Raw genomic sequence first — 21,607 nt, 5'->3', positions numbered from 1 at the left:
AACTACATAAGCACCGGCATCGGATGAAGCATTCAGGTGTGTAGTGTTAATGAGGTCAGCCCATGAGAGGGTCATTTAGGATCTGGTAACAGCGGGGAAGAAGCTGTTTTTGAGTTTGTTTGTGCGTGTTCTCAAACTTCTGAGTGAGTAAGCTGGGTGGGAGGGGTCTTTGATTATGCTGCCCACTTTCCCCAGGCAGCGGGAGGTGTAGATGGAGTCAACGGATGGGATATAGGTTTGTGTGATGGACTGGGCTGTGTTCACGACTCTCTGAAGTTTCTTGCAGTCCTGGGCCAAGCAGTTGCCATACCAGGCAGTGATGCAGCCAGACAGGATGCTTTCTATGATGCATCTGTAAAAGTTGGTGAGAGTTAATGTGGACATGCTGAATTTCCTTAGTTTCCTGAGGAAGTATAGGCGCTGTTGTGCTTTCTTGGTGGTAGCGTCGACGTGGGTGGACCAGGATAGATTTTTCGAGATGTGCACTCCTAGGAATTTGAAACTGCTAACCATCTCCACCTCGGCCCCGTTGATGCTGACAGGGGTGTGTATAGTACTTTGCTTCCTGAAGTAAATGACTAGCTCTTAGTTTTGCTGACATTGAAGAAGAGATTGTTGCCGCTGCACCACTCCACTAGGTTCTCTATTTCCCTCGTCGTTATTCGAGATCTGGCCCACTATGGTCGTATTGTCACCAAACGTGTAGATGGAGTTGGAGGGGGCTAAGTACGCAGCCTTGCGGGGCCCCGGTATTGAGGACTATTGTGGAGGAGGGTTGGTGTTTATTCTTACTGATTGTGGTCTATGGGTCAGAAAGTCGAGGATCCAGTTGCAGAGTGAGGAGCCAGGTCCTAGGTTTTGGAGCTTTGGTATGAGCTTGGCTGGGATTATGGTATTGAAGGCAGAGCTGTAGTCAATAAATAGGAGTCTGATGTAGGAGTCTTGTTGTCGAGATGCTCTAGGGATGAGTGTAGGGCCAGGGAAATGGTGTCTGATGTGGACCGGTTGCAGCGGTATGCAAATTGCAGTGGGTCAAAGCGTTTTGGGAGTATGGAGGTGATGCGCTTCATGACCAACCTCTCAAAGCACTTCATTACAACTGAAGTCCGGGCCACCGGCTGGTAGTCATTGAGGCACGTTGCCTGGTTCTTCTTTGGCACCGGTATGATGGTGGTCTTTTTAAAGCAGGTGGGGACCTTGGAGTGGAGTAGGGACAGGTTAAAGATGTCCGCGAACACCTCTGCCAGCTGGTCCGTGCAGGCTCTGAGTGCACGACCAGGGATCCCGTCCGGGCCCGTCACCTTCCGAGGGTTCACTTTCAGGAAGGCCGATCTGACTTTGGAAGCTGTGATGGTGGGTATGGGTGAGTTATGGGCTGCTGAGGCACTCAACAGCAGATTGTTGGTTTCCGGCTCGAACTGAGCATAGAATGCATTGAGTTCATCGGGAAGGGGTGCGCTGCTGCCGGAGATACTGCTCAGCTTCGCTTTGTAGCCCGTTATGTTGTTTAGTCCTTGCCACAACCGCCGAGAGTCTGTCTGTGACTCGAGCTTGGTTTGATATTCTCTCTTGGCATCTCAGATGGCTTTGCGGAGGTCAAAGAACAAATAAAAGTACAGCACAGGAACAGGCCCTTCGGTCCTCCAAGCCCATGCCGACCATGCTGCCCGACTAAACTACAATCTTCTACACTTCCTGGGTCCATATCCCTCTATTCCCATCCTATTCATGTATTTGTCAAGATGCCCCTTAAATGTCACTATCATCCCTGCTTCAACCACCTCCTCCGGCAGCGAGTTCCAGGCACCCACTACCCTCTGTGTAAAAAAACTTGCCTCGTACATCTACACTAAACCTTGCCCCTCGCACCGTAAACCTATGCCCCCTTGTAATTGACCCCTCTACCCTGGGGAAAAGCCTCTGACTATCCAAAAGGGCAATATCAGGAGTGGGAATGTCAGGTCCTACCTGGATTTCTTGCATAGGTCAGGGACGTCTGACTTGAACACCTCAGACCTGTCCTTCAGTAGGGAGTCAATCTCGCGATTAAGCCGTGTTTTCCGGTTGGGGAACATACGTACTGCTTTCTTTGGCATGCAGTTGTCCCTGTAGTTGCAGGTCTGGTCCAGTATATTTGCAGGGCAGGTCAGGGTTAGCTGAGGGTCTGGTCCGGTATATTTACGGCGGGTCAGGGTCAGGTGCTGGCCTGGTCCGGGATATTTGTGGGGTGGGTCACGGTTAGGGGTGGGTCAGGATTGGGTGCAGGTCTGTTCCGGGATATTTGGGGGGCTGGTAAGGGTTAGGTGCGGGTCTGGTCCGGGATATTTGCATGCAGGTCAGGGTTAGGTGTGTGTCTGGTCCGGGATATTTGCAGGGCGGGTCTGGTCCGGAATATTTGCGGCGGGTCAGTGTCAGGTGCGGGTCTGGTCCGAAATATTTGCGGCGGGTCAGTGTCAGGTGCGGGTCTGGTCCAGGATATTTGTGGGGCGGGTCAGGGTTAGGTGCGGGTCTGGTCTGGGATATTTGCGGGGCGGGTCAGGATTAGGTGCGGGTCTGGTCCGGGATATTTGCGGGGCGGGTCAGGATTAGGTGCGGGTCTGGTCTGGAATATTTGCAGGCAGGTCAGGTCCAGGATATTTGCGGGTGGGTCAGGGTTAGGTGCGGGTCTGGTCTGGGATATTTGCAGGCGGGTCAGGGACTGTACCGGGATATTTGCGAGGCGGGTCAGGTTAGGTGCCTGTCTGGTCCGGGTTATTTGCGGGCGGGTCAGGATTAGGGTTAGGTACGGGATATTTGCGGGGCGTGTCATAGTTAGGTGCGGGTCTGGTCCGGGATATTTGCGGTGCGGGTCAGGGTTAGGTGCGGGTCTGGACGGGGATATTTGCGGGAGCAGTGCTTGCCGGGCGGGGGCGCTGTTTGCGGCTCCCTCCGCTCGGGTGGCGAGCGGGCGGGCGGTTCAGTGATGGCGGAGGACAGCGAGTCGGCGGCCAGTCAACAGAGTCTGGAGCTGGACGATCACGACACCTGCGGCATCGACGGAGACAACGAGGAGGAAAATGAGCAAACACACAGGTAGCCCGATGGCCAGGGGCGGGCCGGCGGAACCCCCACGCTGGGCAGAGAAATGGGCCCTGCTGTTGTTGGGGGGGGGCGAGGGCCCGGCCGGCAGCATGCCGGGGATACGGGGGTGGGACAGGAGAGGGAATCTCCTCATCCAGGCGGGAGCGAAGCGGTGCAAGTCACCAGGCCAGACCGGAGGAGCCGGCGGGGTGAGGGGGGAAGGGCCCGAGTCCTTGTAACAGGCGGAATCCCAGGGAAACACGAGAGGGTAGAGGTCTCTGCCCCTCTGTTATTGCCTGTGGGTTGACCCTTTATGTCTTGTAAGTGTGACAGGTAATTGTATAGGTGGCCCGATCCCTTACCCGCCGAAGGCTGGACAGGTAAATCAGGACGAGAGTCTATTCCTCGCTCTAGGAAATCACAAGGGATTGATCCCCTACACTGTACACTTGGCAAATAAATGGTGGTTGATACCTGCCTGATTGAGCCCCTGGGCTGTGTAAATTGGTAGCTTCAAACCCATGTAGATTTGGCAGGCAAAGGTGGTGGCGTTATTTGCTGGAATGAGATCAGGGGGATCAAGTCACAGTTTATCTGAAAGCTTGGAAGGCAAGAGCATCAATGTAGCTTTTCTTAACACCACGTTAGTGTAATTGCATCTTCCTCTTCTGTGCCAGTCTCGGTCTCCAGTCTGCTGTGACCACAAGACAAACTAACTAACTCGAAATTCACCCCACAAATGCAGATGTTTTGAAAGGGCAAGCAGATGAGATGGAAGGGACCAAGAAAGATCCTGTGAGACTCCAGAAGTAACAGCATAGGGAGTAGGGAGGAGAAACTACTACTGGGTATACACTGGCTATAATAGGTAAAGAACACATCCAAACTAGGGATGTTTCCATTGCGCCAAGATGTGGAAGAAGAGAGTGTCTGACTGGGATCTACTATCATTGAAATTGTATATCTGGTGCTGACCTAAAAAATATATTTCGATTTGCAACAGCAGCAATTTATAATTGTATTAACTATCATTTGAATTGTATTAGTAGAAATATATATTTTTTGGTTTAGTCGTACAGAACTTGCGTATTGCTGAAAAAAGAGACATCTACATAAGCTTTTCATCTTGCACTCATCAGAATAGCTTGCAAGAAATTACTAAACTGTAACAGAGGAACAACAATTTATATTGCATGAGAAGAGGGTGCTGATTGGCTGGTAAGGAGACTCTGATTGGTAGACGTTTTACCATGGGGAATGCAGCACTTAGCTGCCTTGCTTTCAAATTCAAACCGGGCAGCTTGATTCTGATTGGCCCATGTATTGCTCTGGAGAATGAACCAGGCAATGACTGTTTTTCAGTTTTTGTTTAAATGAAATAGGTGCAAAGTGTGCACATGCTCCTTCTGTCTGCAAAGGACAGGGCCCTGTGTGCCGATACATGTGGCTTCTAGCATGTGTAAGTGCGCCACCTGCAAGCCACTGACAATCTTGAAATAAAATGAAATGAAATGAAAATCGCTTATTGTCACAAGTAGGCTTCAAATGAAGTTACTAGACTGAAAAGCCCCTAGTCGCCACATTCCGGCGCCTGTTCGGGGAGGCTGTTAGGGGAATCGAACCGTGCTGCTGGCCTGCCTTGGTCTGCTTTCAAAGCCAGCGATTTAGCCCTGTGCTAAACAGCCCCTCTTCAGTATGAACATAAGAACATAAGAACTAGGAACAGGAGTAGGCCATCTGGCCCCTCGAGACTGCTCCGCCATTTAATGAGATCATGGCTGATCTTTGTGGACTCAGCTCCACTCTCCGGCCCGTACACCATATCCCCGAATCCCTTTATTCTTTAGAAAGGCATCTATCTTTTTCTTAATAACGTTTAAAGAAGGAGCCTCAACTACTCCACTGGGCAAGGAATTCCAGAGATTCACAACCCTTTGGGTGAAGAAGTTCCTCCTACACTCCGTCCTAAATCTACCTCCCCTTATTTTGAGGCTATGCCCCCTAGTTCTGCTTTCCCCGACCACTGGAAACAACCTGCCCGCATCTATCCTATCTATTCCCTTCATAATTTTATATGTCTCAATAAGATCCCCCCGCATCCTTCTAAACTCCAATGAGTACAGTCCCAGTCTACTCAACCTCTCGTCATAATCTAATCCCCTCAACTCTGGGATCAACCTAGTGAATCTCCTCTGCACTCCCTCCAGTGCCAATATGTCCTTTCTCAGGTAAGGAGACCAAAACTGAACACAATACTCCAGATGCGGCCTCACCAACACCCTATACAATTGCAGCATAACCTCACTAGTCTTGAACTCCATCCCTCTAGCAATGAAAGACAAAACTCGATTAGCCTTCTTAATCACCTGTTGCACCTGCACACCAACCTTTTGCGACTCATGCACCAGCACACCCAGGTCCCTCTGCACAGCAGCATGTTTTAACATCTTACCGTTTAAATAATAATCCATTCTGCTGTTATTCCTCCCAAAATGGATAGCCTCACACTTGGCAACATTGAATTCCATCTGCCAGACCCTAGCCCATTCACCTAACCTATCCAAATCCTTCTGCAGACTTCCGGTATCCTCTGCCCTTTTTTTTAATAAATATTTTATTGAAAATTTTTGGTCAACCAACACAGTACATTGTGCATCCTTTACACAATATTATAAGAACACAAATAACAATGACCTATTTTATAAACAAAAAATGAATAAATAATAAATAACAAAAATGAAAACTAACCCTAATTGGCAACTGCCTTATCACAAGTAACACTCTCCAAAAATATAATTTAACAGTCCAATATATAATTATCTGTCGCAACGACCTATACATAATATACAGTATATATTAACAACCCTGAGAGTCCTTCTGGTCCCTCCTCCCCCCCCCCCCCCCCCCCCCCCCCCCCCCCGATCCTGGGCTGCTGCTGCTGCCTTCTTTTTTCATTCCATCTATCTTTCTGCGAGGTATTCGACGAACGGTTGCCACCGCCTGGTGAACCCTTGAGCCGACCCCCTTAGAACGAACTGAATCCGTTCTAGCTTTATAAACCCTGCCATGTCATTTATCCAGGTCTCCACCCCCGGGGGCTTGGCTTCTTTCCACATTAACAATATCCTGCGCCGGGCTACTAGGGACGGAAAGGCCAAAACATCGGCCTCTCTCGCCTCCTGCACTCCCGGCTCTTGTGCAACCCCAAATATAGCCAACCCCCAGCTTGGTTCGACCCGGACCCCCACTACTTTTGAAAGCACCTTTGTCACCCCCATCCAAAACCCCTGTAGTGCCGGGCATGACCAAAACATGTGGGTATGATTCGCTGGGCTTCTCGAGCACCTCGCACACCTATCCTCCACCCCAAAAAATTTACTGAGCCGTGCTCCAGTCATATGCGCCCTGTGTAATACCTTAAACTGAATCAGGCTTAGCCTGGCACACGAGGACGACGAGTTTACCCTGCTTAGGGCATCTGCCCACAGCCCCCTCCTCGATCTCCTCCCCCAACTCTTCCTCCCATTTCCCTTTTAGTTCATCTACCATAGTCTCCCCTTCGTCCCTCATTTCCCTATATATATCTGACACCTTACCATCCCCCACCCATGTCTTTGAGATCACTCTGTCCTGCACCTCTTGTTTCGGGAGCTGCGGGAATTCCCTCACCTGTTACCTCGCAAAAGCCCTCAGTTGCATATACCTGAATGCATTCCCTTGGGGCAACCCATATTTCTCGGTCAGCGCTCCCAGACTCGCGAACTTCCCGTCCACAAACAGATCTTTCAGTTGCGTTATTCCTGCTCTTTGCCACATTCCATATCCCCCATCCATTCCCCCCGGGGCAAACCTATGGTTGTTTCTTATCGGGGACCCCCCCAAGGCTCCAGTCTTTCCCCTATGCCGTCTCCACTGTCCCCAAATCTTCAGTGTAGCCACCACCACCGGGCTTGTGGTGTAGTTCCTCGGTGAGAACGGCAATGGGGCTGTCACCATAGCCTGTAGGCTAGTCCCCCTACAGGACGCCCTCTCTAATCTCTTCCACGCCGCTCCCTCCTCCTCTCCCATCCACTTACTCACCATTGAAATATTAGCGGCCCAATAATACTCACTTAGGCTCGGTAGTGCCAGCCCCCCCCCTATCCCTGCTACGCTGTAAGAATCCCTTCCTCACTCTCGGGGTCTTCCCGGCCCACACAAAACCCATGATGCTCTTTTCAATCCTTTTTAAAAAAGCCTTCGTGATCACCACCGGGAGGCACTGAAACACAAAGAGGAATCTCGGCAGGACCACCATCTTAACCGCCTGCACCCTCCCTGCCAGTGACAGGGATACCATATCCCATCTCTTGAAATCCTCCTCCATTTGTTCCACCAACCGCGTTAAATTTAACCTATGCAATGTGCCCCAATTCTTGGCTATCTGGATCCCCAGGTAACGAAAGTCCCTTGTTACCTTCTTCAACGGTAGGTCCTCTATTTCTCTACTCTGCTCCCCTGGATGCACCACAAACAACTCACTTTTCCCCATGTTCAATTTATACCCTGAAAAATCCCCAAACTCCCCAAGTATCCGCATTATTTCTGGCATCCCCTCCGCCGGGTCTGCCACGTATAGTAGCAAATCGTCCGCATACAAAGATACCCGGTGTTCTTCTCCTCCTCTAAGTACTCCCCTCCACTTCTTGGAACCCCTCAACGCTATCGCCAGGGGCTCAATCGCCAGTGCAAACAATAATGGGGACAGAGGGCATCCCTGCCTTGTCCCTCTATGGAGCCGAAAATATGCAGATCCCCGTCCATTCGTGACCACGCTCGCCATCGGGGCCCTATACAACAGCTGCACCCATCTAACATACCCCTCTCCAAAACCAAATCTCCTCAACACCTCCCACAAATAATCCCACTCCACTCTATCAAATGCTTTCTCGGCATCCATCGCCACTACTATCTCCGTTTCCCCCTCTGGTGGGGCCATCATCATTACCCCTAACAGCCTCCGTATATTCGTGTTCAGCTGTCTCCCCTTCACAAACCCAGTTTGGTCCTCGTGAACCACCCCCGGGACACATTCCTCTATTCTCATTGCCATTACCTTGGCCAGGATCTTGGCATCTACATTTAGGAGGGAAATAGGTCTATAGGACCCGCATTGTAGCAGCCTCCCAGACCACTCCCACCTGGACCTCCCCATTATCATTGAGTTCCAAGTACTTTTCAATGCACCCCCTCACCCTTAGACACACCCCCTCATCTGCCATTAGTCCCATGTCCATTCTCCAGGGTGGGCGCCCTCCTGTTTCCTCCCCTAACTCCAAGTCTACCCAGTGTGGAGCGTGATCCGAAATGGCTACAGCCGTATACTCCGTTCCCCTCACCTTCGGGATCAACGCCCTTCCCAGCACAAAAAAGTCTATTCGCGAGTAGACTTTATGGACGTAGGAGAAAAACGAGAACTCCTTACTCCTAGGTCTGCTAAATCTCCACGGGTCAACACCTCCCATCTGCTCCATAAAATCTTTAAGTACCTTGGCTGCTGCCGGCCTCCTTCCAGTCCTGGACTTCGACATATCCAGCCCTGGTTCCAACACTGTATTAAAATCTCCCCCCATTATCAGCTTTCCCATCTCTAGGTCCGGAATGCGTCCTAGCATCCGCCTCATAAAATTGGCATCATCCCAGTTCGGGGCATACACGTTTACCAAAACCACCGTCTCCCCCTGTAGTTTGCCACTCACCATCACGTATCTGCCCCCGTTATCCGCCACTATAGTCTTTGCCTCGAACATTACCCGCTTCCTCACTAATATAGCCACCCCCCTGTTTTTCGCATCTAGCCCCGAATGGAACACCTGCCCCACCCATCCTTTGCGTAGCCTAACCTGGTCTATCAGTTTCAGGTGGGTTTCCTGTAACATAACCACATCTGCCTTAAGTTTCTTAAGGTGTGCGAGTACCCGTGCCCTCTTTATCGGCCCGTTCAGCCCTCTCACGTTCCACGTGATCAGCCGGGTTGGGGGGCTTCCAACCCCCCCCCCTTGTCGATTAGCCATCCCCTTTTTCCAGCTCCTCACCCGGTTCCCACGCAGCTGTAGCTCCCCCAGGCGGTGCCCCCCCCGCCCATCCCCTCCCATACCAGCTCCCCCCTCTCCCCAGCAGCAGCAACCCAGTAATTCCCCCCTCCCCCCCCCCCCCCCCCCCCCCCCCGCTAGATCCCCCGCTAGCGTAATTACTCCCCCCATGTTGCTCCCAGAAGTCAGCAAACTCTGGCCGACCTCGGCTTCCCCCCGTGACCTCGGCTCGCACCGTGCGACGCCCCCTCCTTCCTGCTTCTCTATTCCCGCCATGATTATCATAGCGCGGGAACCAAGCCCGCGCTTCTCCCTTGGCCCCGCCCCCAATGGCCAACGCCCCATCTCCTCCACCTCCCCTCCTCCCCCCCATCACCACCTGTGGAAGAGAGAAAAGTTACCACATCGCAGGATTAGTACATAAAACTCCTCTTTCCCCCCTTTTTAACCCCCCTCATCGCCCCCCACATTCGCCCCACCACTTTGTTCAAACGTTCTTTTTGATAACCCGCTCATTCCAGTTTTTCTTCCACAATAAAAGTCCACGCTTCATCCGCCGTCTCAAAGTAGTGGTGCCTCCCTCGATATGTGACCCACAGTCTTGCCGGTTGCAGCATTCCAAATTTTATCTTCTTTTTATGAAGCACTGCCTTGGCCCGATTAAAGCTCGCCCTCCTTCTCGCCACCTCCGCACTCCAGTCTTGATAAACGCGGATCACCGCGTTCTCCCATTTACTGCTCCGAGTTTTCTTTGCCCATCTAAGGACCATTTCTCTATCCTTAAAACGGAGGAATCACACCACTATGGCTCTGGGAATTTCTCCTGCTCTCGGTCCTCGCGCCATCACTCGGTATGCTCCCTCCACCTCCAAGGGACCCGCCGGGGCCTCCGCTCCCATTAACGAGTGCAGCATCGTGCTCACATATGCCCCGACATCTGCTCCCTCCGCACCTTCAGGAAGAGCATGAATCCTCAGGTTGTTCCTCCTTGCGTTGTTCTCCAGTGCCTCCAACCTTTCCACACATCGTTTCTGATGTGCCTCATGCGTCTCCGTCTTCACCACCAGGCCCTGTATGTCGTCCTCATTCTCGGCTGCCTTTGCCTTCACGACCCGAAGCTCCCGCTCCTGGGTCTTTTGTTCCTCCTTTAGCCCTTCGATCGCCTGTAGTATCGGGGCCAACAGCTCTTTCTTCATTTCCTTTTTGAGCTCTTCCACACAGCATTTCAAGAACTCTTGTTGTTCAGGGCCCCATGTTAAACTGCCACCTTCCGACGCCATCTTGGTTTTTGCTTGCCTTCCTTGCCGCTGTTCTAAAGGATCCACTGCAATCCGGCCACTTTCTCCTTTTTTCATCCGTATCCAGGGGGGATTCCCTTCTGGTTTACCGCACAGTGTTTTTAGCCGTCAAAATTGCCGTGATAGGAGCCCAAAAGTCCGTTTCACAGGGAGCTGCCGAAACGTGCGACTCAGCTGGTCATCGCCGCACCCGGAAGTCCCCTCCTCTGCCCTTTTTGCTTTACCACTCATCTTAGTGTCGTCTGCAAACTTTGACACATTGCACTTGGTCCCCAACTCCAAATCGTCTATGTAAATTGTGAACTGCGGGCCCAACACTGATCCTTGAGGGACCCCACTAGTTACAGGTTGCCAACCAGAGAAACACCCATTTATCCCCACTCTCTGCTTTCTGTTAGTTAACCAATCCTCTACCCATGCTACCACTTTACCCTCAATGCCATGCATCTTTAGTTTATGCAGCAACCTTTTGTGTGGCACCTTGTCACAAGCTTTCTGGAGATCCAGATATACCACATCCATTGGCTCCCCGTTATCTACTGCACTGGTAACGTCCTCAAAAAATTCTACCAAATTAGTCAGACACGACCTACCCTTTGTGAACCCATGCTGCATCTGCCCATTGGGATAATTTCCCTCCAGGTGCCCCGCTATTTCCTCCGTAATGATAGATTCCAGCATTTTCCCTACAACCGAAGTTAAGCTTACCGGCCTATAATTACCCGCTTTCTGCCGACCTTTTTTAAACAGTGGTGTCACGTTTGCTACTTTCCAATCCTCTGGGACCACCCCAGAATCTAGTGAATTTTGATAAATTATCACTAGTGCGTTTACAATTTCCCTAGCCATCTCTTTTAACACTCTGGGATTCATCCCATCAGGGCCAGGAGACTTGTCTACCTTTAGCCCCATTAGCTTGCCCAATACTGCCTCCTTAGTGATTACAATCATCTCAAGGTCCTCACCTATCATATCCTTATTTCCATCAGTCACTGGCATGTTATTTGTGTCCTCTACTGTGAAGATTGACCCAAAAAACCTGTTCAGCTCCTCAGCCATTTCCCCATCTCCTATTATTAAATCTCCCTTCTCATCTTCCAAAGGACCAATATTTACCTTAGCCACTCTTTTTTGTTTTATATATTTGTAGAAGCTTTTACTATCTGCTTTTATGTTCTGAGCCAGTTTACTTTCATGTCTACCTTACTCTTCTTTATGGCTTTTTTAGTAGCTTTCTGTTGACCCCCAAAGACTTCCCAGTCCTCTAGTCTCCCACTAATTTTTGCCACTTTGTATGTTTTTTCCTTCAATTTGATACTCTCCCTCACCTCCTTAGATATCCACGGTCGATTTTTTTCCCCTTTCTACCGTCTTTCTTTTTTGTCGGTATGAACCTTTTCTGAACACTGTGAAAGATCACTCGGAAGGTTCTCCACTGTTCCTCAACTGCTTCACCATGAAGTCTTTGCTCCCAGTCTACCTTAGCTAGTTCTTCTCTCATCCCATTGTAATCACCTTTGTTTAAGCACAAAACACTAGTGTTTGATTTTACCTTGACATCCTCCAACTGTATTTTAAATTCCACCATATTGTGATCGCTCCTTCCAAGAGGATCCCGAACTATGAGATCATTAATCAATCCTGCCTCATTACACAGGACCAGATCCAGGACCGCTTGTTCCCTTGTAGGTTCCATTACATACTGTTCCAGGAAATTATCCCGGGCACATTCTATAAACTCCTCCTCAAGGCTGCCTTTATCAACCTGGTTAAACCAATCGATATGCAGATTAAAATCTCCCATGATAACCGCTGTACCATTTCTACATGCATCCGTTATTTCTTTGCTTATTGCCTGCCCTACCATCCTGTTACTATTTGGTGGCCTATAGACTACTCCTATCAGTGACCTTTTCGCCTTACTATTCCTGATTTCCACCCAAATTGATTCTACCTTGTCCTCCATAGCACCAATATCATCCCTTACTATTGCCTGGATGCCATCCTTAAACAACAAAGCTACACCACCGCCCTTACCGTCCATTCTATCCTTTCATATAGTCTGATACCCTTGGATATTTAACTCCCAGTCGTGACCATCTTTTAACCATGTTTCAGTAATGGCCACTAAATCATAGTCATTCACGATGATTTGCGCCATCAACTCATTTACCTTATTTCGTATACTACGAGCATTCAGGTAAAGTACACTTATGCTGTTTTTTATGTCTTTGTTATGAATCCTAACACCTTGATCAGTAACTTTTCGCAATTTATTTTTCCTCTTGCCCTTTCTCCTAATTTTCCTTGTCTTTGAACCCATATCTCTACATAATAACCTGTCACGTAACCTGCTGCCTTGATCTCCATTAACCATTATACTGTCCATAGCTTTACACTTCCCTTCCCCCCAACTTGTTAGTTTAAAGTCCTTGTGACCAACCTATTTATCCTATTCGCTAGAACACTGGTCCCGGAATGGTTCAGGTGAAGACCGTCCCAACGGTACAGGTCCCTCCTGCCCCAGTACTGATGCCAATGCCCCATGAAATGGAATCCCTCTTTCCCACACCACTCCTTTAGCCACGTGTTAACTTCTCTAATTTTCTCAACCCTATGCCAATTGGCACGTGGCTCGGGTAGTAATCCAGAGATTATAACCCTGGAGGACCTGCTCTTTAATTTAGTCCCTAGTGTTTGATAATCCCCAAACAGGTCCTCTTTCCTAGTCTTACCTATGTTGTTAGTCCCAACGTGGACCACAACAACTGGATTCTCCCCCTCCCTCTCCAAAATCCTTTCAAGCCTATCAGAGATGTCCCTCACCCTGGCACCGGGCAGGCAACATACCATGCGGGACTCTCGATCTGGCTTACAAAGGATGCCATCAATCCCCCTAATTATAGAATCCCCTACAACTACCACTTGTCTTTTTGCTCCCCCCTCTTGAATGGCTTCCTGTACCACGGTGCAGTGGTCAGTCAACGCATCCTCCCTGCAGCCCTCTTCCTCATCCACACAGGGAGCAAGTACCTCATACCTGTTGGACAAGGTCAAGGGCTGAGGCTCCTCAACTCCTAAACTCAGGATCCCCCTACCTGCCTCCCTTGCAGTCACACCACTCAGTCCCTGACCACTGTCCGAATTAACAGAACTTATTCTACCGGGTGTGACTGCCTCCTGAAACAAAGCGTCCAGGTAATGTTCCCCCTCCCTGATGTGCCGCAGTGTGTGCAGCTCAGTCTCCAGCTTATCAATTCTAAGCCAAAATTCCTCGAGCAGCCAACACTTGCTGCAGATGTGGTCACTGACGGTCTCAATGGGATCCACCAGTTCCATCATCATACAGCAACAGCATATCACCTGTCCAGCCATATTCAACTAGTTAATTAATTTAAATATTTTTAAAAACATTTTTTTTATATAACCTCAAGGATAAACCCGAACACCAACAAAAAACACAGCCCTCTCTCGCCACTCATCCGAACTCAGTCACTCACCTAAACTCAGATGCACTCTGTTCCAATCAGCACTCAGTCACTCACCTAAACTCAGATGCACTCTGTTCCAATCAGCACTCAGTCACTCACCTAAACTCAGATGCACTCTGTTCCAATCAGCACTCCGTGACTAAAGGCACTCCTGCCACACCTTTTGTACACTCACCTCTCCCAGCACTCCCGGCTCTCTCCTCCCGCGCTTTTTAAATCTCCCGGCTCTCTCCTCCGGCGCTGTTTTCGCTGTCCCGGCTCTCTCTGCTCCCGCGCTGTTTTCGCTGTCCCGGCTCTCTCTGCTCCTGCGCTTTTAAAATCTCCCGGCTCTCTCCTCCGGCGCTGTTTTCGCTGTCCCTACTCTCTGCTCCCGCGCTGTTTTCGCTGTCCTGGCTCTCTCCTCCCGCGCTTTTTAAATCTCCCGGCCCTCTCATCCGGCGCTATTTCCGCTGTCCCGGCTCTCTCTGCTCCCGTGCTGTTTTCGCTGTGTATGAATTGGTCTTCAGTGTAATTCTCAGCACAATCAGGATGTTTCACAGGTGCTGTCCAATTGTGGAATCACATCTAATATTGGACATTATGTTTGGGTCTGGCAAGCACGGGCTAATTAGATATGGCCAGTACGTTGTCTGTTGTGAACCGCGAAAGGGACTTGTTTGTTACAATCCACTAATCGTTGGGACATACGGCCTACATACCTGACTTCACATCAGCATTGAAATTCTTACACAACATTGCTTATTTCTATGATGGGCAGAACATTTTTTAGACTTTACGGCAGCATCCTGTTAGTGCAGCACACCATTTGTGTTGCTACTGAATAGTAATAGCTTGCAATGGCTAGCTTGACCTGTTGCTCAAATTTTTGAGACACCTTATCCTTGTGGTAAGCTGGACACTTTTCAGGATAGTGTCAGCCTTAGGCCCATTCAGGAGTTTGTGCAATATACAGTGAGCAGTGACCCGGCCAGGGTTACCATTATCCCACAGGATGGTTTTCATGTGCCCTATTCAGAATTAGCTTGCATGGTGAGCAAATGGCTCTGGCCCTATTTATGAGGTTGCCGATAAGGCCAATCTTTTGTATGTGGAGCTGCAGGAATCCCAGCGCATTTATTGACCAGTGAAGGTTGGTTTGCGATAGACAGTTTTGGGAATCCATTGGCAGATTTCTCTGCTAACACAATGAGGAAAGGGAGCTCATTAGACTGCTTCATTTCAATGGTGAATGGGTTCTCTTCTATTGTCTAGTGCAAGCCTACCTTCACTGAAGAATATGCACGATGGGAGCCCTACAATTCCATGCACTATATGACTGGCCTTAACAGCAACTTCGTAAATCGGGCCCGAGCCATTTGCTCCTCATGCAAGCTTGGTGCTGAAATAGAATGCATCAAAGTCATCCTGTGGGATAATGACAACCCGGGTCGGATCATCGCTTGCTGTATTTCGGGCAAACTAATGAATGGGCCTACGGCTGCCTCCTTTCGGTCCTGAAAAGTGCCTAGTCTATCTCAAGTGAAGGTAACATGGATCAAAGATTTGATTGACAGGTGAAGCTAGCCATTGCACGTTGTTACCATGCAGTAGCAACTAACATAATGCTGCCGTCAAGTAAAAAGATGTTCTGCCTACCACAATAATGAGTTATATGGTGTAAGAATTTCAGTGCCGCTGTGATGTCAGGTATATAGGCTGTACGTCCCAACGATTGGTGAATGGTATCAAAGAGCACGGTCCTTTAGCTGTTCAGAATAGGCAAAGTGACCGAACCCAACCAGCCCGTGCTTGAAAATCTCAAAACCTAATGTCTAACATTAGATCACATTCCAGGGATGGACAACACCTGCTAAATAATCCTGATTGTGCTAAAAATTACACTGAAAACCAATTTAAGATTGCCGGTCGGGCTCACAGTGTGACTCACACGTGCTAGGAGCCACATATATTCACACGCAGGGCCTGTCCTTTGCAGACAGAAGGAACATGTCCACATATTGCACCTTTCTCAACTCGACAAAGCTTAGGGAACAGTCAATTGCTTGTTCATTCCCCTGAGCAATGCCTTGACCAATCGGAATCAAGCTGCCATGTTGAATTTCAACAGCGCTGGGCACCTAACTGCTGCGCGCTGACGCTGCATTCTCCATGGCAACGTCGCTACCAATCAGCGTCCACTTGCAAACCAATCAGCCCTCTCTTCTGAAGTATTGTAAATTGTTGTTCCCCTGTTTGGTACTTTCTTGCAAGTTATCCTAATGAATGCAAGGTGAAAAGTTCAGATACCGTGTCTCTTTTTCTGCAATACAGTTTTTGTTCTTTTGAACATATAAACGTAGAAGTGATGGACTGTTTTACATTTTTAAAATTTCACTATGTAGCACTGAGCTGCATTTGGGGGAAGATATGACCATAAGAAATAGAGGTAGGCTGTTCGGCTTCTCGAGCCTGCTCCGCCATTCAATAGGATCGTGACTGATCCAACATTCCTCACGTCCACTTTCCTGCCCTTTCCCCAGAATCCTTGATTCCCTTACTGATCAACAAACTATCTATCTCGGCCTTAGACATACACAAGGACTGTGCCCCCACAGCTCTCTGGCAAGGAGTTCCACAGACTTTCAACTCCCTGAGAGAAGAAATTCCTCCTCATCGCAGTCTTAAATTGGCACCCCTTCATTCTGAAACGGTGTCCTCTGGTCCTAGACTCTCCCATGAAGGGAACCACCCCCTCTGCATTTACCCTATCAAGCCCCTTGAGAATGGTGGATTATAATAATCTTTATTGTCACAAGTTGGCTGACATTAACAATGCAATTCCGGGGTACACAGAAGGAGAATTCAGAATATCCAATTCACCTAACAGCACTTCTTTCGGGACTTGTGGGAGGAAACCGGAGCACCCGGAGGAAAGCCACGCAGACATAGGAAGAACGTGCAGACTCTGTACAGACAGTGACCCAAGCCGGGACTCGAATCTGGGACCCTGGAGCTGTGAAGCAACAGTGCTACCCACTGTGCTACCGTTCCGCATTAGTGGTAACGTCGACTGGACTAGTAATCTAGAAGCCCACGCCAGGCCTGGGGACATGCCGAATGCATTGGGGACATGGGTTCAGATCCCACCATGGCAGCTGGTGGAATTTAAATTCAGTTAATGAAACCTGGAAGCTAGTCTCAGTAACCATGACCATAAAACTGTCAGTGGCCATAAAAACCCATCTGGTTCACTAATGCCCTGTAGGAAGGAAATCTGTCACCTTCACCTGATCTGGCTGACATGTGACTCTAGACTCTCAGCGATCTGGTTCACTCTTAACTATCCTCTGAAATAGCCTAGCGCGCCTCTCAGTTCAAGGGACTGGTTTAGCTCACTGGGCTAAATCGCTGGCTTTTAAAGCAGACCAAGGCAGACCAGCAGCACGGTTCAATTCGCGTACCAGACACCCCGAACAGGCGCCGGAATGTGGCGACTAGGGGCTTTTCACAGTAACTTCATTGAAGCCTACTCGTGACAAGCGATTTTCATTCATTCAAGGACAGTTAGGGGTGGGCAACAAATGCTGGCCCAGCCACCAACACTCACATCCTATTAACAAATTAAACAAATGCTAATTTGACCGTTGAAATATCTGGTATCATTGGGCAGGGATATAAAACATGAATATATTCAGCACTCAGAAATGATTTCTTCCACAACTGAATATGCCAAACAACAACTCAGTGACAGATCCATCACCGTTCCAGTCTGGAATGCTTTGGTCCAAGTCAGTTCTGGATTTTGGAATTTTCTGGATTATAGGATGGTGTTAGAATGCCTAACCACAAGGGTCAACTGGCAAACTCCATACGTATAACTATTTACCAGAACATAAATTAGTGATAAAATATAACGCAGTAAGAGAAAATGTGTTACCATCCAAAACCAACATCTTCCATGTTTCCACTCCACCAAGTCCTGTAGTAATATTATGCTGGCAACGTCGATGGAACTGCTTGGGACTGCTCAAAAAATTTCCAGACAACTGGGTATTTCCGAGCAATAGATGTCTGGTCTGGAGAGGTGCAGTGCATTGTATTGTTTTATGATGATAAAACCCTAGGTGGAAATTGCGCTTCCATTTTATTTTATTTTTTTTTAAAAATGTTTATTGAAGTTTTCACAAAATATCAACAACAAAATGAAAAAGGAACCCAATAGAATTAAATACAAAACAAAATAACACAACCCCCGCGCCCCCTCCCCCTATACATAAATAATAAATTAACACCCCGAATTAACACATAGCAAATATATACCCCCCTCAGATCCCCCAGTGTAGACAAACAAAAATAAAATAGAGCCCCCCCCTCCGCCCCCGGGTTGCTGCTGCTGCTGACCATTGTCTACCGTTCTGCCAGGAAGTCCAAGAACGGTTGCCACCGCCTGAAAAACCCTTGCACCGATCCCCTTAAGGCAAATTTCACCCTCCAATTTAATAAACCCCGCCATATCGTTGATCCAGGATTCCACGCTTGGGGGCCTCGCATCCTTCCACTGAAGAAGAATCCTTTGCCGGGCTACCAGGGACGCAAAGGCCAGAATACCAGCCTCTTTCGCCTCCTGCACTCCTGGCTCCCCTGCAACCCCAAATATTGTGAGGACCCAGCCCGGTTTGACCCTGGATCCTACCACCCTCGACACCGTCCTTGCTACGCCCTACCAAAACTCCTCCAGCACTGGGCATGCCCAGAACATATGGGTGTGGTTTGCTGGGCTCCCTGAGCACCTAACACACCTGTCCTCACCCCACAAAAATCGGCTCATCCTTGTTCCGGTCATGTGTGCCCTGTGCAGCACCTTAAACTGTATGAGGCTGAGCCTCGCGCACGCAGAGGAAGAGTTCACCCTCCCAAGGGCATCTGCCCACGTCCCCTCCTCGATCTCCTCCCCCAACTCCTCCTCCCACTTACCTTTCAACTACACCACCGAGGCCTCCTCCTGGATCACCTGGTAAGTTGCCGAGATCTTCCCCTCTCCAACCCCCCCCCCCCACCCCCCCCGGAGAGCACCCTGTCCTGTACCGTGCGTGGCAGTAAAGGTGTTCCCCAGGGGGAGCCCATACTTCTCCTCCAGCTCACCCAGGCTCGCAAACTTCCCATCCACAAACAGGTCCCCCAACCTTCTTATCCCTGCCCTGTGCCACCCCGAAAACCCTCCATCTATTCTCCCTGGGACAAACCGGTGGTTCCCCCGTATCGGGGTCCACACCGAGGCCCCCACTTGCCCCCCTGTAACGCCTCCACTGCCCCCAGATTTTGAGGGTAGCCGACACCACCGGGCTCGTGGTATACCTCATTGGAGGGAGCTGCAGCGTCGTCGTTGCCTGCACCTCCAGATTCGTACCCTCACAAGACGCCTCTTCCATGCAGCCCCCTCCATCACCCACTTGCGCCCCATCGCCACATTGGCGGCCCAGTAGTACCCACAGAGGTTGGGCAGTGCCAGCCCGCCCCCATCCCTACTCCGCTCCAGGAACACCCTTCACACCCTCAGAGTCCCTCGCGCCCACACAAACCCTGTTATGCTCCTGTTTATCCGCCTAAAGAAGGCCTCTGGGATAAGAATGGGGAGGCACTGGAACAGGAACAAAAACTTTGGGAGCACCGTCATCTTAAGTGACTGCACCCTACCTGCATGGGACAGCGGCAACGCGTTCCACCTTTTAAACTCCTCCTCCATTTGCTCCACCAGCCTCGTGAAATTAAGTCTATGCAGGGCCCCCCAGCTCCTAGCCACCTGGACCCCCAAATACCTGAAGCTCCTCTTCGCCCTTTTTAGTGGGAGCTCGCCAATCCCCCTCTCCTGGTCCCCTGGGTGAACCACGAACAACTCGCTCTTCCCCATGTTGAGCTCGTACCCTGAGAAATCCCCGAACTCCCTGAGGATCCTCATTACCTCCTGCATTCCCCCCACTGGGTCCGCCACATATAGCAGCAAGTCGTCTGCATAGAGCGACACCCTATGCTCCTCTCCACCCGGCACCAACCCCCTCCAGTTCCTCAACTCCTTCAGTGCCATAGCCAGGGGTTCAATCGCCAGTGCGAAGAGCAGGGGGATCAGGGGACACCCCTGCCTCGTCCCTCAATGCAACCGAAAGTACTCAGACCACCTCTTGTTCGTGGCCACACTCGCTATCGGGACCTCGTACAACAGCCTAACCAACCTGACGAACCTCTCCCCAAACCCGAACCTCTTCAGCGCCTCCCACAATTACCCCCATTCTACCCTATCGAAGGCCTTCTCAGCGTCCATCGCCAACAGGTCCAAATATTTTTTGTAGAATTCGACCGGGAAACCATCCGGCCCCGATGCCTTCCCCGCCTGCATGCTCCCTATCCCTTTGGCCAGCTCCTCCAGCCCAATCGGGGCCCCTAATCCCTCCACCAGACCCTCCTCCACCTTCGGGAACCTCAATTCGTCCAGAAAGCGCCCATCCCTCCCTCTTCCAGTGGGGGCTCGGACCGATGCAGTTCCTCATAAAAGTCCCTGAAGACCCCATTGATGCCAACCCCACTCCGCACCACACTCCCTCCCCTATCCTTAACTCCCCCGATCTCCCTAGCTGCGTCCCGCTTCCGAAGCTGATGCGCCAGCATCCGACTTGCCTTTTCCCCATATTCATAAATCGCCCCCTGGGCCTTCCTTCACTGCGCCTCCGCCTTCCTGGTGGTCAACAGGTCGAATTTGGCCTGGAGGCTACGCCTCTCCATCAACAGTCCCTCCTCAGGCACCTCCGCATACCTCGTGTCTACCCTCACCATCTCCCCCACCAGCCTCTCCCTCTGCTCTCTCCTCTCCTTGTGGGCCCTAATGGAGATCAGCTCTCCCCTAACCAGCGCCTTCAGCGCCACCCCACTCGGACCTCCCCGTTATCGTTGGCCTCCAGGTATCTCTCTATGCTTCCTCGGACCCGCTCACTCACCGCCTCGTCCGCCAACAGCCCCACCTCCAAGCACCACAACGGGCGCTGGTCCCTCTCCTCCCCCAGCTCTAGGTCCACCCAATGCGGGGCGTGATCCAAAATGGCTATCGCCGAGTACTCGGTATCCTCTACTCTCGCTATCAGCGTCCTGCTCATAATAAAAAAGTCGATCCGGGAATAGCCCTTATGAACGTGCGAGAAGAATGAAAATTCCCTAGCCTCCAGCCTTGCAAATCTCCAAGGGTCCACCCCTCCCATCTGGTCCATAAACCCCCTCAGCACTTTAGCCACCGCCGGCTTCCTGCCCGTCCTAGACCTGGAGCGGTCCAGTGCCGGATCTAACACCGTGTTAAAGTCGTCCCGTTCCCCCCCCCATTATCAGGCCCCCCACTTCCAAGTCCGGGATCCGACCCAACATGCGCCGCATAAAACCCGCATCGTCCCAGTTCGGGGCGTACACGTTGACCAGCACCACCCTCTCCCCTTGCAGCTTACCACTGACCATTACATACCTGCTGCCATTGTCTGTCACAATGCTCGATGCCTCGAACGACACCCTTTTTCCCACCAAGATCGCCCCCCCCCCCCTGATTTTTGGCATCCAGCCCCGAATGAAACACCTGACCTACCCACCCCTTCCTCAATCTTACCTGGTCTGCCACCTTCAAGTGTGTCTCCTGGAGCATGGCCACATCCGCCTTCAGCCCCTTCAGGTGCGCGAA

At 50.4% G+C, this 21,607-nt stretch overlaps 1 protein-coding gene across 4 annotated transcripts in view; it reads left to right on the top strand.

The window, feature by feature from the left end:
* The first annotated feature begins 2,900 nt into the window (after nt 1-2,900).
* Nucleotides 2,901-21,607, top strand: part of nmt2 (N-myristoyltransferase 2) — a 93,908-nt gene continuing 75,201 nt past the window's right edge. For 3 of the 4 annotated variants that reach the window (XM_072508662.1, XM_072508661.1, XM_072508659.1), the window contains exon 1: nt 2,901-3,072. In XM_072508662.1, coding sequence (XP_072364763.1) covers nt 2,963-3,072 — 110 coding nt within the window. In that variant the 5' untranslated portion in view covers nt 2,901-2,962. The remainder of the gene's footprint in view (nt 3,073-21,607) is intronic. The other variant, XM_072508660.1, reaches the window with a different exon arrangement.

Source organism: Scyliorhinus torazame, chromosome 6, assembly GCF_047496885.1.
Source record: "Scyliorhinus torazame isolate Kashiwa2021f chromosome 6, sScyTor2.1, whole genome shotgun sequence".
In the NCBI taxonomy this organism is placed as follows: Eukaryota; Metazoa; Chordata; class Chondrichthyes; order Carcharhiniformes; family Scyliorhinidae; genus Scyliorhinus; species Scyliorhinus torazame.
The sequence above is the reverse complement of the archived record's forward strand: the minus strand, read 5'-3'. Positions and strand labels throughout refer to the sequence as shown.